Genomic DNA, 19,515 nt, shown 5'->3' with positions numbered 1-19,515 from the left:
TGACTGGAGAGGTGACTGCTGGGAATGGGACATTATACAGTAACACCAGGGGATGTGTCTGGATGATGACTGGAGAGGTGACTGCTGGGAATGGGACATTATACAGTAACACCAGGGCACGTGTCTGGGTGATGACTGGAGAGGTGACTGCTGGGAATGGGACATTATACAGTAACACCAGGGGACGTGTCTGGGTGATGACTGGAGAGGTGACTGCTGGGAATGGGACATTATACAGTAACACCAGGGGATGTGTCTGGGTGATGACTGGAGAGGTGACTGCTGGGAATGGGACATTATACAGTAACACCAGGGAATGTGTCTGGGAGATGACTGGAGAGGTGACTGCTGGGAATGGGACATTATACAGTAACACCAGGGGATGTGTCTGGGAGATGACTGGAGAGGTGACTGCTGGGAATGGGACATTATACAGTAACACCGGGGGACGTGTCTGGGTGATGACTGGAGAGGTGACTGCTGGGAATGGGACATTATACAGTAACACCAGGGAATGTGTCCGGGTGATGACTGGAGAGGTGACTGCTGGGAATGGGACATTATACAGTAACACCAGGGGACGTGTCTGGGTGATGACTGGAGAGGTGACTGCTGGGAATGGGACGTTATACAGTAACACCAGGGTATGTGTCTGAGTGATGACTGGAGAGGTGACTGCTGGGAATGGGACATTATACAGTAACACCGGGGGACGTGTCTGGGTGATGACTGGAGAGGTGACTGCTGGGAATGGGGCATTATACAGTAACACCAGGGGTCGTGTCTGGGTGATGACTGGAGAGGTGACTGCTGGGAATGGGACATTATACAGTAACACCAGGGGTCGTGTCTGGGTGATGACTGGAGAGGTGACTGCTGGGAATGGGCCATTATACAGTAACACCAGGGGACGTGTCTGGGTGATGACTGGAGAGGTGACTGCTGGGAATGGGACATTATACAGTAACACCGGGGGATGTGTCTGGGTGATGACTGGAGAGGTGACTGCTGGGAATGGGAGATTATACAGTAACACCAGGGGATGTGTCTGGGTGATGACTGGAGAGGTGACTGCTGGGAATGGGGAATTATACAGTAACACCAGGGGACGTGTCTGGGTGATGACTGGAGAGGTGACTGCTGGGAATGGGACATTATACAGTAACACCGGGGGATGTGTCTGGGTGATGACTGGAGAGGTGACTGCAGGGAATGGGACATTATACAGTAACACCAGGGCACGTGTCTGGGTGATGACTGGAGAGGTGACTGCTGGGAATGGGACATTATACAGTAACACCAGGGGACGTGTCTGGGTGATGACTGTATCACAGTGTGTGTCAGGTGCCTATAAGGTGTCAGGATGTCACTGTCTATGTCTCCATGCAGGAGGGGGAGTATATAGAAGAACGCAGGGGTCTGTACAAGGACGTGATGATGGAGAATCACCGGCCCCTCACATCACTGGGTAAGAGGAGACTGTCATGTATTGTACAGGGGAGAGCAGGTATGGGGGCCCCTATATACACACATCATCTGATAATCACATATATACACTATACTCAGTCACTGTGTGTCTCCTACAGATGGGCCCAGTAACAGAGATACCCCAGAGAGATGTCCCCGTCCTCTGTATTCCCAGGAATGTACAGAGGAGAATCACAGCATCCCACAGGAGGATCAGGTAGGTGGGATATATACGATCTTTAAAGTAGCTGTGTGTGTCTTATACAGTGATATTTTACTGTAAGATTTTTTTCTGTATCAGGGTCCATAGTAGTCCACAGGATCTACCTTGGGATATTAGGTAGCGACAGCGGAACAGGCACCAAACAGTTAAGCTTTTCAGACTCCCGGGATGCAACCGGCCAGCCTCCTATAACCCCACCTCCTGGCTTAGGAAATTCAGTTTTTGTTTGGTGCGGCAGGAGCTGGACCACTGATGCTTTTAAAATAGCTTTGTTATTTTATATAGTCTTTTTTCTTTTTTTTAGTGATCTTTTCATGCGCCTTTAACACATAATAGAGAAAGTCGCTCCAACAACTCTCCGCCGGGTTGCGACAGCGGTTTCCTACGTGTAAAAACTGCTGTTTCGGCAGGCGCCAGCTAGATGTACTAGCTAGTCCATACTGACAATCCCACGCTGCGGCCGGAGCACGGGGAGAAGGTAAGGCGTCTTTTCCAGTTAGCGGTTTAAGACGCATATAACGTGGATTTACTGTCTTGGGTGGAGACTACCGGACAGTTGCTGATGTAGCTGCCACATCAGGTGTACCAGCGCTAGGCCGCAGGGATCGTAGGCTCTGGGAAACAGTAGAAGCCGTGATCCCTGAGGTTGATGTCAGCAGTGGGGAGTAAGACGCTCCACTGGTCGTCCCTCCCCCCCGGTTCATGACCAGTTTCCTCTGAGTTTACCGCCATGAACTGATATTTCCACTTTCATCTGAGACGCTTTTTACAATAAAGTTCAGTCGGAGTCGCTGTGCGGGTGTGGTCTCTGTCCTCTCAGCCGTCTGTTAGCGGCATGGTCGAATACGAAAGAGGTTTTTAAGTCTCTCTGTAACCCGCTCTCCTACCTAACCTACCTACCCTTGGCGGTACTGAGCAGTTGAATAAGTGCCTGATGCAAATGAGCGATTGTGAACATTTGCTGCTGTATTATTCGCTGTGCATCTGAATACGCTGCCCCGGTATAAAGTAATACAGTAATGGTTTTTCTCTAACGTCCTAGTGGATGCTGGGGACCCCGTAAGGACCATGGGTAATAGACGGTCTCCGCAGGAGATAGGGCACTTTAAGAAAGCTTTGGATTCTGGGTGTGCACTGGCTCCTCCCTCTATGTCCCTCCTCTAGACCTCAGTTAGATCCTGTGTGAAGGGCGCACTGCAGGGAGCTCTCTTGAGTTCTTTGCTATAGAAAGCATTTTTGTTTTGGATTTTCACTTTTTCACAGGGAGCACTGCTGGCAACAGGATCCCTGCATCGAGGGACTGAGGAGAGAGGGGAAGACCTATATAACTGATAGGATCTGCTGCCTCAGCTACTGAACACCATTAGCTTCAGAGGGGGTGAACACAGGTTCGTCCTGGGCGTCCACCCCCGGAACCACGCCGCCGTTCTCCTCACAGAGCCAGAAGAGCAGAAGCAAGAAGATGTCTCAGGCGGCAGAAGCCTTCAGCTTCACAGAGGTAACGCACAGCACTGCAGCTGTGCGTCATTGCTCCACATCACCTCACACACTCCGGTCATTGTATGGGTGCAGGGCGCAGGGGGGGCACCCTGGGCAGCAATAGTTACACCTCTTGGATGGCAAATAGGTATATACATGTACAGCTGGGCACTGTACATGTATATAATTGAGCCCCCGCCATTTTTCACGATTTTGAGCGGGATAGAAGCCCGCCGCCGAGGGGGCGGGGCTTCTCCCTCAGCATTCACCAGCGCCATTTCTCTCTCCACTGAACGCTGAGAGGAAGCTCCCCGGACTCTCCCCTGCTTACACACGGTGAAGTGGGTTTAAAAAGAGAGGGGGGCACATAATTGGCGGATACAATATAATACAGCGCTACTGGGGAAAAACATTCTGTGTTGGCCTCCAGGTTGTTGCGCTGGGGTGTGTGCTGGCATACTCTCTCTCTGTCTCTCCAAAGGGCCTTTCAGGGGATACTGTCTTTAGAAAAAGTTTCCCTGGGTGTGTGCAGTGTGTCGGTACGGGTGTGTCGACGTGTTTGATGAGGAAGGCTCGCTAAATGTAGAGGGGGAGTGCTTGAATGTCAGGTCGCCGTCGGCAACGCCGACACCGGACTGGGTGGATATGCTAAATGTCTTGAGTGCAAATGTAAATCTTCTGCATAAAAGATTAGACAAGGCTGAAGCTAGGGATCAGTCAGGTAGTCAGTCCGTGCCTGTCCCTGTGGTGCCAGGACCTTCAGGGTCTCAAAAGCGCCCCATATCCCAGGTCGCTGACACAGATACCGACACAGATACTGACTCTAGTGTCGACTATGAGGATGCAAAATTACAGCCGAGGGTGGCAAAAGGTATTAGGTACATGATTATTGCCATAAAGGAGGTTTTGCATATCACGGAGGAACCCCCTGTCCCTGACATGAGGGTACACATGTATAAAGGGAAAAAGCCTGAGGTCACTTTTCCATCCTCATTTGAGCTAAGCGAATTATGCGAAAAGGCTTGGGAATCTCCAGATAGGAAACTCCATGTTCCCAAAAGGATTCTCATGGCGTATCCCTTTCCACAGAAGGATCGGGTACAATAGGAATCTGCGCCTAAAGTAGACAAGGCGCTGGCACGCTTATCCAAGAAGGTGGCACTGCCTTCTCTGGACACAGCTTCCCTCAAGGATCCTGCTGATCGCAAGCAGGAAATCACCCTGAAGCACATTTACACACATTCAGGGACTATAGTTAGGCCGGCCATGGCGTCGGCCTGGGTTTGTAGTGCTGTCGTGGCATGGGCAGACTCCTTATCTACGGAGATTGACATCTTAGATAGGGATGCCATTCAAATGACCATGGAGCATATCAGAGATGCTGCCTTGTATATGAGGGATGCTCAGAGAGACATTTGTTTACTAAGCTCTAGAATAAACGCTATGTCTATTTCTGCTAGGCGGGTCTTGTGGACCCGACAGTGGACGTGAGACGCCGACTCGAAGTGGCATATGGAGTCATTGCCGTACAAGGGGGAGGAGTTGTTTGGAGAAGGCCTCTCGGACCTAGTCTCTACTGCTACAGCTGGTAAATCGAATTTTTTACCCCGCAGCATGCTAAGAAGGTACCACATTATCAAATGCAGTCCTTTCGTTCCAATAAAAACAAGAAGATACGAGGATCGTCCTTCGTTGCCAGAGGTAAAGGCAAGGGAAAAAAGCTGCACTCAGCTAGTTCCCAGGAGCAGAAGTCCTCCCCTGCTTCCGCAAAGTCCACAGCATGGCGCTGGGGCTTTCCGGGGGGGGGGGGGGGTCCGATCAAGTGGGGGCACGTCTTCGTCTTTTCAGCCACGTCTGGGTTCTCTCACAGGTGGATCCCTGGGCAATAGAGATTGTTTCCCAGGAATACAGACTGGAATTCGAAGACATGCCCCCTCACCGGTTTTTCAAATCGGCTCTGCCGGCTTCCCCGTCAGAGAGGGAGCTAGTGTTAGCATCTCCAGCAAGGAGAGGGTTATTATTCATCCCTGTTTGTGGTACCGAAACCGGACGGTTCGGTCAGACCCATTCTAAATCTAAAATCCCTGAACCTGTACTTGAAGAGGTTCAAGTTCAAGATGGAATCGCTCAGAATGGTAATCGCCAGCCTGGAGGGAGGGGATTGAATGGTGTCCCTGGACATAAAGGATGCGTACCTTCATGTTCCGATTTTCCCCACTCACCAGGCGTCTCTGAGATTTGCAGTACAGGACTGTCACTACCAATTTCAGACGTTGCCATTTGGTCTTTCCACAGCCCCGAGAATTTTCACCAAGGTAATGGCGGAAATGATGGTGCTCCTGCACAAGCAGGGAGTCGCAATTATCCCGTACTTGGACCATCTCCTTATAAAGGCGAGATCTCGGGAGAAGTTGCTGGACAGTGTGTCTCTGTCCGTGAAGACGTTGCAGAGGCAGGGTTGGATTCTCAATTTACCGAAATCCCAGCTAGTACCTGCAACGCGTCTGACCTTTTTGAGCCTGATTCTAGACACAGACCAAAAAAGAGTTTTTCTTCCGGTGGAGAAGGCTCAGGAGCTCATAGCCCTGGTCAGGAACCTTTTAAAGCCAAAAAAGGTTTCTGTGCATCATTGCACAAAAGTTCTGGGGAAGATGGTGGCTTCATACGAGGCCATCCCCTCCCAGGGGCCAGGGTATCTCTCGTGTGGTGGCTGCACAGTGCTCACCTCCTAGAGGGTCGCAGGTTCGGCATTCAGAACTGGATCCTGGTGACCACGGACGTGAGCCTCCGAGGTTGGGGAGCTGTCGCACTGGGAAGAAATTTCCAAGGTCTCTGGTCAAGCCTAGAGACTTGTCTCCACATCAATGTCCTGGAGTTAAGGGCCATTTACAACGCCCTACGCCAGGCGGAGGAATGGCTTCAGAACAAACCGGTTCTGATTCAGTCGGACAATGTCACGGCAGTGGCTCATGTAAACCGCCAGACGGCACAAGGAGCAGAGTGCCCATGGCAGAGGCGTCCAGGATTCTGCGCTAGGCGGAAGGCCATGTAAGCGCGCTATCAGCAGTGTTCATCCCGGGGGTGGACAACTGGGAGGCGGACTTCCTCAGCAGGCACGACCTGCATCCGGGAGAGTGGGGACTTCATCAAGAAGTCTTCACACAGATCATGGAACGGTGGGAACTGCCTCAAATAGACATGATGGCGTCCCGTCTCAACAAAAAGCTAAAGAGGTATTGCACCAGGTCAAGAGACCCTCAGGTGGTAGCGGTAGACGCTCTGGTGACACCGTGGGTGTTCAGATCGGTCTATGTGTTTCCTCCTCTGCCTCTCATACCCAAGGTGTTGAGATTAATAAGACTAAGAAGGGTCAGAGCAATTCTCATTGTTCCAGATTGGCCAAGGAGGACTTGGTATCCGGATCTGCAAGAATTGCTCACAGAAGATCTGTGGCCTCTTCCTCTAAGGCAGGACCTGCTGCAGCAGGTGCCCTGTCTGTTCCAAGACTTACCGCGGCTGCGTTTGACGGCATGGCGGTTGAACGCCGGATCCTAGCGGAAAAAGGTATTCCTCCGGAGGTCATTCCTACCCTGATCAAGGCTAGGAAGGATGTGACATCGAAACATTATCACCGTATATGGCGGAAATATGTTTCTTGGTGTGAGGCCAGAGCTGCTCCTACGGAGGAGTTCCATTTGGGCCGTTTGCTTCACTTCCTTCAAACGGGAGAGAATTTGGGCCTCAAATTAGGGTTCATAAAGGTCCAAATTTCGGACTTATCCATTTTCTTTTGGCTTCTCTTCCTGAAGTACAGACTTTTGTGAAGGGCGTGCTGCATGTCCAGCCTCCCTTCGTGCCTCCGGTGGCGCCTTGGGATCTTAACGTGGTATTAAGTTTCCTCAAATCACCTTGGTTTGAACCACTCAAAACAGTGGAGTTGAAATACCTCACTTGGAAAGTGGTCATGTTGTTGGCCTTAGCTTCTGCAAGGCGTGTTTCAGAATTAGCGGCTTTATCATATAAAAGCACATACCTAATTTTTCACGTGGATAGGGCAGAGTTGAAGACTCTGCCTCAATTTCTGCCCAAGGTGGCCTCATCTTTTCATATAAACCAACCTATTGTCGTGCCTATGGCTACTCGGGACTTGGAGGACTCTGAGTCCCTGGATGTGGTCAGGGCTTTGAAGATTTATGTGACCAGAACAGCTGGGATCAGGAAGACGGAAGCTCTGTTTGTTCTGTATGCGGCCAACAAGGTTGGCGCTCCTGCTTCAAAGCAGACTATTGCTCGCTGGATTTGTAACACGATTCAACAGGCGCATTCTACGGCAGGATTGCCATTACCTAAATCGGTTAAGGCCCATTCCACTAGGAAGGTGGCCTCTTCTTGGGCGGCTGCCCGAGGGGTCTCGGCATTACAGTTGTGCCGAACAGCTACTTGGTCAGGTTCCAACACTTTTGCAAAGTTCTATAAGTTTGATACCCTGGCTGAGGAGGACCTTGTGTTTGCTCAATCGGTGCTGCAGAGTCATCCGCACTCTCCCGCCCGTTTGGGAGCTTTGGTATAATCCCCATGGTCCTTACGGAGTCCCCAGCATCCACTAGGACGTTAGAGAAAATAAGATTTAATTACCGGTAAATCTATTTCTCGTAGTCCGTAGTGGATGCTGGGCGCCCGTCCCAAGTGCGGACTTCTTCTGCAAGACTTGTATATAGTTATTGCTTCAAAAAGGGTTATATTATAGTTGGTCGGTCTTGAACCGATGCTATGTTAATTGTTCATACTGTTAACTGGGTAGTTTATCACAAGTTATACGACGTGATTGGTGTGGCTGGTATGAATCTCGCCCTTAGATTACAAAAATCCTTTCCTCGTACTGTTCATCTCCTCTGGGCACAGTTTCTCTAACTGATGTCTGGAGGAGGGGCATAGAGGGAGGAGCCAGTGCACACCCAGAATCCAAAGCTTTCTTAAAGTGCCCTATCTCCTGCAGAGCCCGTCTATTCCCCATGGTCCGTACGGAGTCCCCAGCATCCACTACGGAGTACGAGAAATAGATTTACCGGTAAGTAAAATCTTATTTTTTCCTACCTATGTATTGTGTAGTTGAAATATATGCTAATTTTGCAAATGCAATAACACATTTTTTATGTAACTGATTGCTAATGTGACTGCTGATCTTAAACTGTGTTTCTGTCAGTCTGGCTTTCTTTATGTTGTTCATACCCTCAATGCCGATGCAAGCAGGGTAGGGTCTGATTATACTTCACTTTAAAATAGTGCAGCTTAATACTCCTGTTTGTCATCCTGTAGCCTGGTGAGGTTGACTGTGTATTGCTGTTTATGTGGCTGAAGGCCCGGATTGAGTGGTGTGTGGGAGCGGAATGGAACCTTTCCTGCTTAAAGTTTTGCCTGGTGTGGGTTCCCGGCCTGGTGTCCCCTGAGAGTGCTGGGCGCCATCCCGGAGCTGCTGGAGCCTGCTGTCTTTCCCCCTCTGCTCCCTTGCCAGCTGGCCCTTGTTTTCCCCTGGCTGCCGCTGGGGTGCTCTTAGGGGCCGTGCTCCACATTTGACTTGCCTGCCAGGTACCCTCTTCCGGAGCGCTTCTTCACCTAGACGCTAGCCGTCTGTCCTTTCAGCATCGGTCTTCATTCTGTACTCGGTGCTGGGGTCTGGCCGCCGCGGCGCACCTGTTGCTGACTGCTCCCTGGACCTGGCTGCTGGTGTATGGCTGTCGTGATCACGTACACGGCTCCTCCGTTTCCCCCGCTGAATCCCCTTGTTGAAGCCTTTTGCTTGGGGGGTGCTGTGGCCGGGGTGTGGGTGACGCCGCCTGCCAATTTGGACTTAGGATTCGGCCCTCTGGAGTTTCCTTCTGGCCCTGGGTGCTGGCTGTGGGTGGCGGGCTGGAGGGGGTGGCTGGCTGCTCAACCTTCCCTCTTGTCCCTGGTTGCCCAGTCCAGTTATAACAGCCTGAAGCTTCCTACTCGTCTCTACTACAAGTCTACATCTCACTCCTGCTGGAATACAATTCTCTGACTCAAAAACAGGCCCTGTAAGCGGAGTGCTACTGTCACCACCTTTGGAATTTTTCTAGCACCTCCCTGTGGGATTTACTGCTTTGTTTGCTTGCTGCTCCTGTGGATCGCTGATGGTCCGAAAACATAGCCGGTCTGCTGTAGAACGTTTGGTGAAGTGACCGGACACCGGCTTCTTCATTGCCATCGTCTCCTTCCATTGGCGTGCGCACGGGGCACCCCCTAATGTCCGGCACCCCCCACGTGCCATGTCTGCAGCACGCTGCTCATTCCTGTTCCTGCCACAGCGCCAGCATTACAATGAGTCACATTACTCATGTTATGCCGCTGCGCCGCCCGCTACCTCTCCCCCAGAGTCTTCAGCAAGTACAGCAAAACGGCCGCTGCAATGCTCGGGTCCCGGCCGGGAGGGTGAGGAGGAGCCGTGTTCTCAGCCCCTCCCCCCAGGTCAATAATGATGCCTGTGTGGACTAGCTGGCCGGAGGGGAGGGGAGTGGCCGCTCTCTCAGCTCCTCCCCCATATTCCATAATGCTGCCTCTGTGGGACTCCCCAGCTGGAGGGGGGGAGGAGGGGTTGATCTCTCAGCTCCTCCCCTTTCATACTTCTCCACATGCCCTGATGTCCCCAGCTCCAAAACGTCCATTGGAAGGAAGCAAAGGCGCTGACCATCACGATGTGTAGCAGCACTTGATTGCACAGGTAGGAGAAACACAATCCTAGATCTGTGCAAGTGCTGCTCAGCATCTCTTTGTCTCTCCATCGGACCCCTCTCTCTCTCTCTTTCCCCTTCAGTTCCCAGTCTCTCTTGCCCCATCCTCTCTCTCTCCCTCTGCCCTCTCTCTCTTGTGCATTATTTCTCCCTCGGCCCCTCTCTATCTCTCTCTTCACCACCACCCTCTCTCTCTATCCCCCCCACCTCTATTTCCCACTTCCCTGTCTCTTTCTCTGCCCCCCTCTCCCCCTCTGTATCTCTCTCTCTCTGTCTCTCCCTCTACGCCCCTCTCTCTCCATCTCATGTCTCTCTCTGTTCTCCTGCACCACTCTTCCTTCCTCTTCACCCCTATCTCTCTCCCTCACTCTCTCCTATTCCCTAATATAATTCCTCTTCTATGCCTCTCTCTGTGTCTCCCCCTCGCTGTCTGTCTGTCTCTCCATCTCTGCTTCTTTCTCTCTGGCCCCGTTTCTCCTTCTCCACTGCTCTCCCTCTCAAATCTCCTGTGTGTATGTGTGTGTGTCTCTCTCTGACTCCCCCCTCTGCCTCTCTCTCCATCTCCACCCCTCTGTCTCTGTCTCCACCCCCCTCTCTCTCCCCCCTCTGCGTGTCTCTCTCTTCCCCTGCACCTTTCTTCCTTCTTCACCACTCTCTCTATCCTTCGCTCTGTCTCCCCCTGTCTCTCGCTGTCTACCCCTTCTCTCTCTCTGTCTACCCCCCCCCCCTCTCTCTCTCTCTCTCTCTCTACCACCTCTCCATCTCCCCCTCTCTGTCTCTCTCTCTCTCTCCCTCCATCTCCCAATAGGCGATTCTAGACACGCCCCTCCAATCGTGCACCCCCTAATAAAATGTGCTGCGCACGCCCATGTCTCCTTCTCATACTGATTCCTGTCCTCCCTCTCCCGATATGGCTGGATTTCCTGAAGTTACAATGTCCCAGCTTTTGCAGGCTATCACTGACTTTGATAAACGTCTTGCCGACAGGGTGGTGGAGGTTCATGTCGACATCTCCTTTATCCGTCAGGATATGCAGAAACTCAGAGATAGGATTGGTGGGACAGAAAACCGTATCTCTATTCCTATACTCCTATCCCGAGCCACATTTCCTCTCTGTAGTCCCAGACATTAACTTAAATGTAACGACAACATCATAAATAGAATGATGTTTCTCTGACGTCCTAGTGGATGCTGGGAACTCCGTAAGGACCATGGGGAATAGCGGCTCCGCAGGAGACTGGGCACAAAAGTAAAAGCTTTAGGACTACCTGGTGTGCACTGGCTCCTCCCCCTATGACCCTCCTCCAAGCCTCAGTTAGATTTTTGTGCCCGAACGAGAAGGGTGCACACTAGGGGCTCTCCTGAGCTGCTTAGAGTAAAAGTTTAAATTAGGTTTTTTATTTTCAGTGAGACCTGCTGGCAACAGGCTCACTGCATCGAGGGACTAAGGGGAGAAGAAGCGAACTCACCTGCGTGCAGAGTGAATTGGGCTTCTTGGCTACTGGACATTAGCTCCAGAGGGACGATCACAGGCCCAGCCTGGATGGGTCCCGGAGCCGCGCCGCCGGCCCCCTTACAGAGCCAGAAGGCAGAAGAGGTCCGGAAAATCGGCGGCAGAAGACGTCCTGTCTTCAATAAGGTAGCGCACAGTACCGCAGCTGTGCGCCATTGCTCTCAGCACACTTCACACTCCGGTCACTGAGGGTGCAGGGCGCTGGGGGGGGCGCCCTGAGACGCAATAAAAACACCTTAGATGGCAAAAAAAATACATCACATATAGCTCCTGGGCTATATGGATGCATTTAACCCCTGCCAGAATACACAGAAAAACGGGAGATAAGGCCGCCGAGAAGGGGGCGGAGCCTATCTCCTCAGCACACAGGCGCCATTTTCCCTCACAGCTCCGTTGGAGGGAAGCTCCCTGGCTCTCCCCTGCAGTCACTACACTACAGAAAGGGTTAAAAAAAAGAGAGGGGGGCACTAATTAGGCGCAGTATTAAACATACAGCAGCTATAAGGGGAAAAACACTTATATAAGGTTATCCCTGTATATATATAGCGCTCTGGTGTGTGCTGGCAAACTCTCCCTCTGTCTCCCCAAAGGGCTAGTGGGGTCCTGTCCTCTATCAGAGCATTCCCTGTGTGTGTGCTGTGTGTCGGTACGTTTGTGTCGACATGTATGAGGAGAAAAATGATGTGGAGACGGAGCAGATTGTCTGTAATAGTGATGTCACCCCCTAGGGGGTCGACACCTGAGTGGATGTACTGTTGAAAATTACGTGACAGTGTCAGCTCTGTATAAAAGACAGTGGTTGACATGAGACAGCCGGCTACTCAGCTTGTGCCTGTCCAGACGTCTCATAGGCCGTCAGGGGCTCTAAAACGCCCGTTACCTCAGATGGCAGATACAGACGCCGACACGGATACTGACTCCTGTGTCGACGGTGAAGAGACAAACGTGATTTCCAGTAGGGCCACACGTTACATGATTGAGGCAATGGAAAATGTTTTACACATTTCTGATAATACGAGTACCACCAAAAAGGGGTATTATGTTCGGTGAGGAAAAACTACCTGTAGTTTTCCTGAATCTGAGAAATTAAATGAGGTGTGTGATGATGCGTGGGTTTCCCCCGATAACAATTGATAATTTCTAAAAAGTTATTGGCAGTATATCCTTTCCCGCCAGAGGTTAGGGTGCGCTGGGAAACACCCCCTAGGGGGGATAAGGCGCTCACACGCTTGTAAGAACAAGGGCTCTACCCTCTCCTGAGATGGCCGCCCTTAAGGATCCTGCTGATAGAAAGCAGGAGGGTATCTTAAAATGTATTTACACACATACTGGTGTTATACTGCGACCAGCAATCGCCTCAGCCTGGATGTGCAGCGCTGGGTTGGCGTGGTTGGATTCCCTGACTGAAAATATTGATATCCTAGATAAGGACAGTATATTATTGCCTATAGAGCATTTAAAAGATGCATTTTTATATATGCATGATGCACAGCGGAATATTTGCCGACTGGCATCAAGTATAAGTGCGTTGTCCATTTCTGCCAGTAGATTATGGACACGACAGTGGTCAGGTGATGCGGATTCCAAACGGCATTTGGAAGTATTGCCTTATAAAGGGGAGGAGTCATTTGGGGTCGGTCTTTCAGACCTGGTGGCCACGGCAACAGCTGGGAAATCCACGTTTGTACCCCAGGTCGCCTCTCAAAATAAGAAGACGCCGTATTATCAGGCGCAGTTCTTCGCTGGCAAGCGGGCAAAGTTTTCCTCATTTCTGCCCGTGACAGAGGGAGAGGAAAAAGGCTGCAGAGATCAGCCAGTTCCCAGGAACAGAAGCCCTCTCCCACCTCTGCCAAGCCCTCAGTATGACGCTAGGGCTTTACAAGCTTAGGCACGGTGGGGACCCGTCTCAATGAATTTCAGCGCGCAGTGGGCTCACTCGCAAGTAGACCCCTGGATCCTTCAGGTGATATCTCAGGGGTACAAATTGGAATTCGAGACGTCTCCCCCTCGCCGTTTCCTAAAGTCGGCTTTACCGACGTCTCCCTCTGACAGGGAGGCAGTTTTGGAAGCCATTCACAAGCTGTATTCCCAGCAGGTGATAATCAAGGTACCCCTCCTGCAACAGGGATTGGGGTATTATTCCACACTGTTGTGGTACCGAAGCCGGACGGCTCGGTGAGACCGATTCTAAATCTAAAATCTTGAACACTTACATAGGGGGTTCAAATTCAAGATTGAGTCACTCAGAGCAGTGATTGCGAACCTGGAAGAAGGGGACTACATGATGTCTCGTGACATCAAGGATGCTTACCTTCATGTCCAAAATTACCCTTCTCAACAAGGGTACCTCAGGTTTGTGGTACAGAACTGTCACTATCAGTTTCAGACGCTGCCGTAGGGATGGTCCACGGCACCCCGGGTCTTTACCAAGGTAATGGCCGAAATGACGATACTCCTTCGAAGGAAGGGAGTTTTAGTTATCTCTTACTTGGACGATATCCTGATAAGGGTAAGATCCAGGGAACAGTTGGAGGTTGGTGTAGCACTATCTCAGGTAGTGTTGCGGCAGCACGATTGGATTCTCAATATTCCAAAATCGCAGCTGATTCCGACGACTCGTCTTCTGTTCCTAGGGATGACCCTGGACACAGTCCAGAAAAAAGTGCTTCTCCCGGAGGAGAAAGCCAGGGAGTTATCCGAGCTAGTCAGGAACCTCCTAAAACCGAGCCAAGTCTCAGTGCATCAATGCACAAGGGTTCTGGGAAAAATGGTGGCTTCCTACGAAGCAATCCCATTCGGCAGATTCCACGCAAGAACTTTCCAGTGGGACCTGCTAGACAAATGGTCCGGGTCGCATCTTCAGATGCATCAGCGGATAACCCTATCACTAAGGACAAGGGTGTTTCTCCTGTGGTGGTTGCAGAGTGCTCATCTTCTAGAGGGCCGCAGATTCGGCATTCAGGACTGGGTCCTGGTGACCACGGATGCCAGCCTGCGAGGCTGGGGAGCAGTCACACAGGGAAGGAATTTCCAGGGCTTATGGTCAAGCCTGGAGACATCACTTCACATAAATATCCTGGAGCTAAGGGCCATTTACAATGCTCTAGGCTTAGCAAGGCCTCTGCTTCAAGGTCAGCCGGTGTTGATCCAGTCGGACAACATCACGGCAGTCGCCCACGTAAACAGACAGGGCGGCACAAGAAGCAGGAGGGCAATGGCAGAAGCTGCAAGGATTTTTCGCTGGGCGGAAAATCATGTGATAACACTGTCAGCAGTGTTCATTCCGGGAGTGAACAACTGGGAAGCAGACTTCCTCAGCAGAAGTCTTCCACATAATTGTAAACCGTTGGGAAAAACCAAAGGTGGACATGATGGCGTCCCGCCAAAACATAAAATTGGACAGGTATTGCGCCAGGTCAAGGGACCCTCAGGCAATAGCTGTGGACGTTCTGGTAACACCGTGGGTGTACTAGTCAGTGTATGTGTTTCCCTCCTCTTCCTCTCTTATCAAAAGTACTGAGAATTATAAGACGGAGGGGAGTAAGAACTATACTCGTGGCTCCGGATTGGCCAAGATGGACTTGGTACCCAAAACTTCAAGAGATCCTCACGGAGGAACCGTGGCCTCTACCTCTAAGAAGGGACCCGCTCCAGCAAGGACCCTGTCTGTTCCAAGACTTACCGCGGCTGCGTTGACGGCAGGGCGGTTGAACGCCGGATCCTGAAGGTAAAGGGCATTCCGGATGAAGTCATCCCTACCCTGATCAAAGCCAGGAAGGATGAAATCGCAAAACATTATCACCACATTTGGCGAAAATATGTTGCGTGGTACGAGGCCAGTAAGGCCCGATGGAGGAATTTCAACTAGGTTGATTCCTGCATTTCCTGCAAACAGGAGTGTCTATGGGCCTAAAATTGGGGTCCATTAAGGTTCAAATTTCGGCCCTGTCAAATTTCTTCCAGAAAGAACTAGCTTCAGTACCTGAAGTTCAGACGGTTGTAAAAGGGGTACTGCATATACAGCCTCCTTTTTGTGCCTCTTGTTGGCACCATTGGGATCTCAATGTAGTTTTGGGGTTCCTAAAGTCACAATGGTTTGAACCACTTGAATCTGTGGAGTTAAAATATCTCACATGGAAAGTGGTCATGCTGTTGGCCCTGGCCTCGGCCTGGCGCGTGTCAGAATTGGCGGCTTTATCCTTAAAAAGCCCTTATCTGATCTTCCATTCAGACAGGGTGGAATTGAGGACTCGTCCTCATTTTCTCCCTAAGGTGGTTTCAGTGTTTCATCTGAACCAACCTATTGTGGTACCTGCGGCTACTAGTGACTTGGAGGACTCCAAGTTGTTGGACATAGTCAGGGTCCTGAAAAGATATGTTTCCAGGACGGCTGGAGTCAGAAAATCTGACTCGCTGTTTATCCTGTATGCACCCAACAAGCTGGGTGCTCCTGCTTCTAAGCAGACTATTGCTCGTTGGATTTGTAGTACAATTCAGCTTGCACATTCTGTGGCAGGCCTGCCACAGCCAAAAATATGTAATGCCCACTCCACAAGGAAGGTGGGCCCATCTTGGGCGGCTGCCCGAGGGGTCTCGGCTTTACAACTTTGCCGAGCAGCTACTTGGTCAGGAGCAAATACAAATTTGATACCCTGGCTGAGGAGGACCTGGAGTTCTCTCATTTGGTGCTGCAGAGTCATCCGCACTCTCCTGCCCGTTTGGGAGCTTTGGTATAATCCCCATGGTCCTTACGGAGTTCCCAGCATCCACTAGGACGTCAGAGAAAATAAGAATTTACTTACCGATAATTCTATTTCTCGTAGTCCGTAGTGGATGCTGGGCGCCCATCCCAAGTGCGGATTGTCTGCAATACTGGTACATAATTATTGTTACCAAAAATCGGGTTATTGCTGTAGTGAGCCATCTTTTCTAGAGGCTCCTCTGTTATCATGCTGTTAACTGGGTTTAGATCACAAGTTATACGGTGTGATTGGTGTGGCTGGTATGAGTCTTACCCGGGATTCAAAATCCTTCCTTATTGTGTACGCTCGTCCGGGCACAGTATCCTAACTGAGGCTTGGAGGAGGGTCATAGGGGGAGGAGCCAGTGCACACCAGGTAGTCCTAAAGCTTTTACTTTTGTGCCCAGTCTCCTGCGGAGCCGCTATTCCCCATGGTCCTTACGGAGTTCCCAGCATCCACTACGGACTACGAGAAATAGAATTATCGGTAAGTAAATTCTTATTTTTACACATAAATCATGTCCTTCTCTGTGACTAAAATAATGGGATTCAAAAAATATTGTGTCTTTATCTTTAGTGTATAAATATCGATCCTGAAATAATAAGGATAAGATGTAACTTTGTTAATATATATGGACATTTAACAATGCAAATCTGTGAATATATATAAAAAATCAATCAATACAAACTAGATTATACAGAAAGCCCACTGACTCTAATAGTTATATTAGTACTAGTAGCCAACATCATGTCAGTTGGCTAGATAGTATACCATATAGCCAATATATACGAGTAAAGCGAAACTGCACTGACCCTGAAGTATGTAACACTATATCTGTCGATATGACTAATCGCTTTTTACAAAAAGGCTACAGCCTGGAACATCTTACTAAGGCTCAGAACAAAGTCAATACTTTCGATAGGAAAGATCTCATTGGCAAAAAACAGCCAGCCAACGAAGATGACACTCATCAGTGGTCATTTATATGTCATTTTAACAGTCAACACAAAGAAATCGAAAAGGTCTTTAAAAGACACTGGAATGTGATTAAAAAAGATCCTGTTATAGGCCCCTGCTTACCAATAAAACCTGCATTCATTTACAGGAAATCAAAATCTTTGAAAGATAAATTGGTACACAGCTCCATTGAAAACAATAAAAGGAGTAGTATTCGCACCTTGGGTTTCCATCGATGCACTACATGCAATATGTGCAGGGCAACAAAAGGCACAAATAAATTAAAAGAATTTTCAGTAAAGGGGACAAAATATGACATAAAGGAATTTATCACCTGCAATTCCAAAAATGTCATATATGCCATAGAATGCCAATGTTCCCTGCTATACATAGGGAAAACAACAAGATGTTTAAAAACAAGGCTAGGGAAACATCTTTATAATATAAAAAGAGGTTTGGAGACCCATGCCTTGTCTTCCCATTTTAAAAATGTACATGGGGGTAAGGTATGTGGAATCAAATCCTTTTGGGGTATCCAATTAATCAATCCAACATGGCGAGATAAAGACATTGAGGTCCCCTTAGCCAAAGCTGAGATGCGTTGGATTTATAAACTTGGCTCCCTAATTCCCAATGGTCTCAACTCCGATTTCGAACTTAAGTGGTTTTTAGAATCCTGATCTTAGAACTCTTCCCCTATTTAAGGCTTATTTCTCTGACGTCCTAAGTGGATGCTGGGGACTCCGTCAGGACCATGGGGAATAGCGGCTGCGCAGGAGACAGGGCACAAAAGTAAAAGCTTTAGGATCAGGTGGTGTGCACTGGCTCCTCCCCCTATGACCCTCCTCCAAGCCTCAGTTAGATTTTTGTGCCCGGCCGAGAAGGGTGCAATCTAGGTGGCTCTCCTAAAGAGCTGCTTAGAGTAAAAGTTTTTTATTTTCAGTGAGTCCTGCTGGCAACAGGCTCACTGCTACGAGGGACTTAGGGGAGAAGAAGTGAACTCACCTGCGTGCAGGATGGATTGGCTTCTTAGGCTACTGGACACCATTAGCTCCAGAGGGATCGAACACAGGCCCAGCCATGGAGTCCGGTCCCAGAGCCGCGCCGCCGACCCCCTTGCAGATGCCGAAGAGTGAAGAGGTCCAGAAACCAGCGGCAGAAGACTTTTCAGTCTTCATGAGGTAGCGCACAGCACTGCAGCTGTGCGCCATTGTTGTCAGCACACTTCACACCAGCGGTCACTGAGGGTGCAGGGCGCTGGGGGGGGGGCGCCCTGGGCAGCAATGAAAGTACCTATACTGGCTAAAAATACATCACATATAGCCTCTGGGGCTATATGGATGTATTTAACCCCTGCCAGGTTGTCAGAAAAACGGGAGAAGAAGCCCGCCGAAAAGGGGGCGGGGCCTATTCTCCTCAGCACACAGCGCCATTTTCCCTCACAGAAATGCTGGTGGGAAGGCTCCCAGGCTCTCCCCTGCACTGCACTACAGAAACAGGGTTAAAACAGAGAGGGGGGGCACTTATTTGGCGATATGATTATATATATTAAGATGCTATAAGGGAAAACACTTATATAAGGGTTGTCCCTGTATAAATTATAGCGTTTTGGTGTGTGCTGGCAAACTCTCCCTCTGTCTCCCCAAAGGGCTAGTGGGGTCCTGTCCTCGATCAGAGCATTCCCTGTGTGTGTGCTGTGTGTCGGTACGTGTGTGTCGACATGTATGAGGACGATGTTGGTGAGGAGGCGGAGCAATTGCCTGTATTGGTGATGTCACTCTCTAGGGAGTCGACACCGGAATGGATGGCTTATTTAGGAATTACGTGATAATGTCAACATGCTGCAAGGTCGGTTGACGACATGAGACGGCCGGCAAACAAATTAGTACCTGTCCAGGCGTCTCAGACACCGTCAGGGGCTTTAAAACGCCCATTTACCTCAGTCGGTCGACACAGACACGGACACTGACTCCAGTGTCGACGGTGAAGAAACAAACGTATTTTCCTTTGGGGCCACACGTTACATGTTAAGGGCAATGAAGGAGGTGTTACATATTTCTGATACTACAAGTACCACAAAAAAGGGTATTATGTGGGGTGTGAAAAAACTACCTGTAGTTTTTCCTGAGTCAGATAAATTAAATGAAGTGTGTGATGATGCGTGGGTTTCCCCCGATAGAAAATTATTGGCGGTATACCCTTTCCCGCCAGAAGTTAGGGCGCGTTGGGAAACACCCCTTAGGGTGGATAAGGCGCTCACACGCTTATCAAAACAAGTGGCGTTACCGTCTCCAGATACGGCCGCCCTCAAGGAGCCAGCTGATAGGAGGCTGGAAAATATCCTAAAAAGTATATACACACATACTGGTGTTATACTGCGACCAA

At 50.0% G+C, this 19,515-nt stretch overlaps 1 protein-coding gene across 5 annotated transcripts in view; it reads left to right on the top strand.

Moving 5' to 3' along the window:
* LOC135054640 (zinc finger protein 304-like) overlaps positions 1 to 19,515 on the top strand; it is a 56,806-nt gene that overhangs the window by 3,206 nt on the left and 34,085 nt on the right. For 3 of the 5 annotated variants that reach the window (XR_010243545.1, XM_063957870.1, XM_063957871.1), the window contains exons 2-3: positions 1,390 to 1,468; positions 1,587 to 1,684. Coding sequence is in view for 2 of the 5 variants with exons in the window: in XM_063957870.1 (XP_063813940.1) it covers positions 1,390 to 1,468; positions 1,587 to 1,684 (177 nt within the window). In the remaining 3 variants the exon portion in view is untranslated. Of the gene's footprint in view, positions 1 to 1,388; positions 1,469 to 1,586; positions 1,685 to 19,515 lie in introns of those variants that run through there. The other 2 variants (XM_063957869.1, XM_063957867.1) reach the window with 1 other exon arrangement.

Source organism: Pseudophryne corroboree, chromosome 3 (assembly GCF_028390025.1).
Source record: "Pseudophryne corroboree isolate aPseCor3 chromosome 3, aPseCor3.hap2, whole genome shotgun sequence".
In the NCBI taxonomy this organism is placed as follows: domain Eukaryota; kingdom Metazoa; phylum Chordata; class Amphibia; order Anura; family Myobatrachidae; genus Pseudophryne; species Pseudophryne corroboree.
Note: the sequence above shows the minus strand (reverse complement) of the source record. Positions and strands in the feature narration are given on the sequence as shown.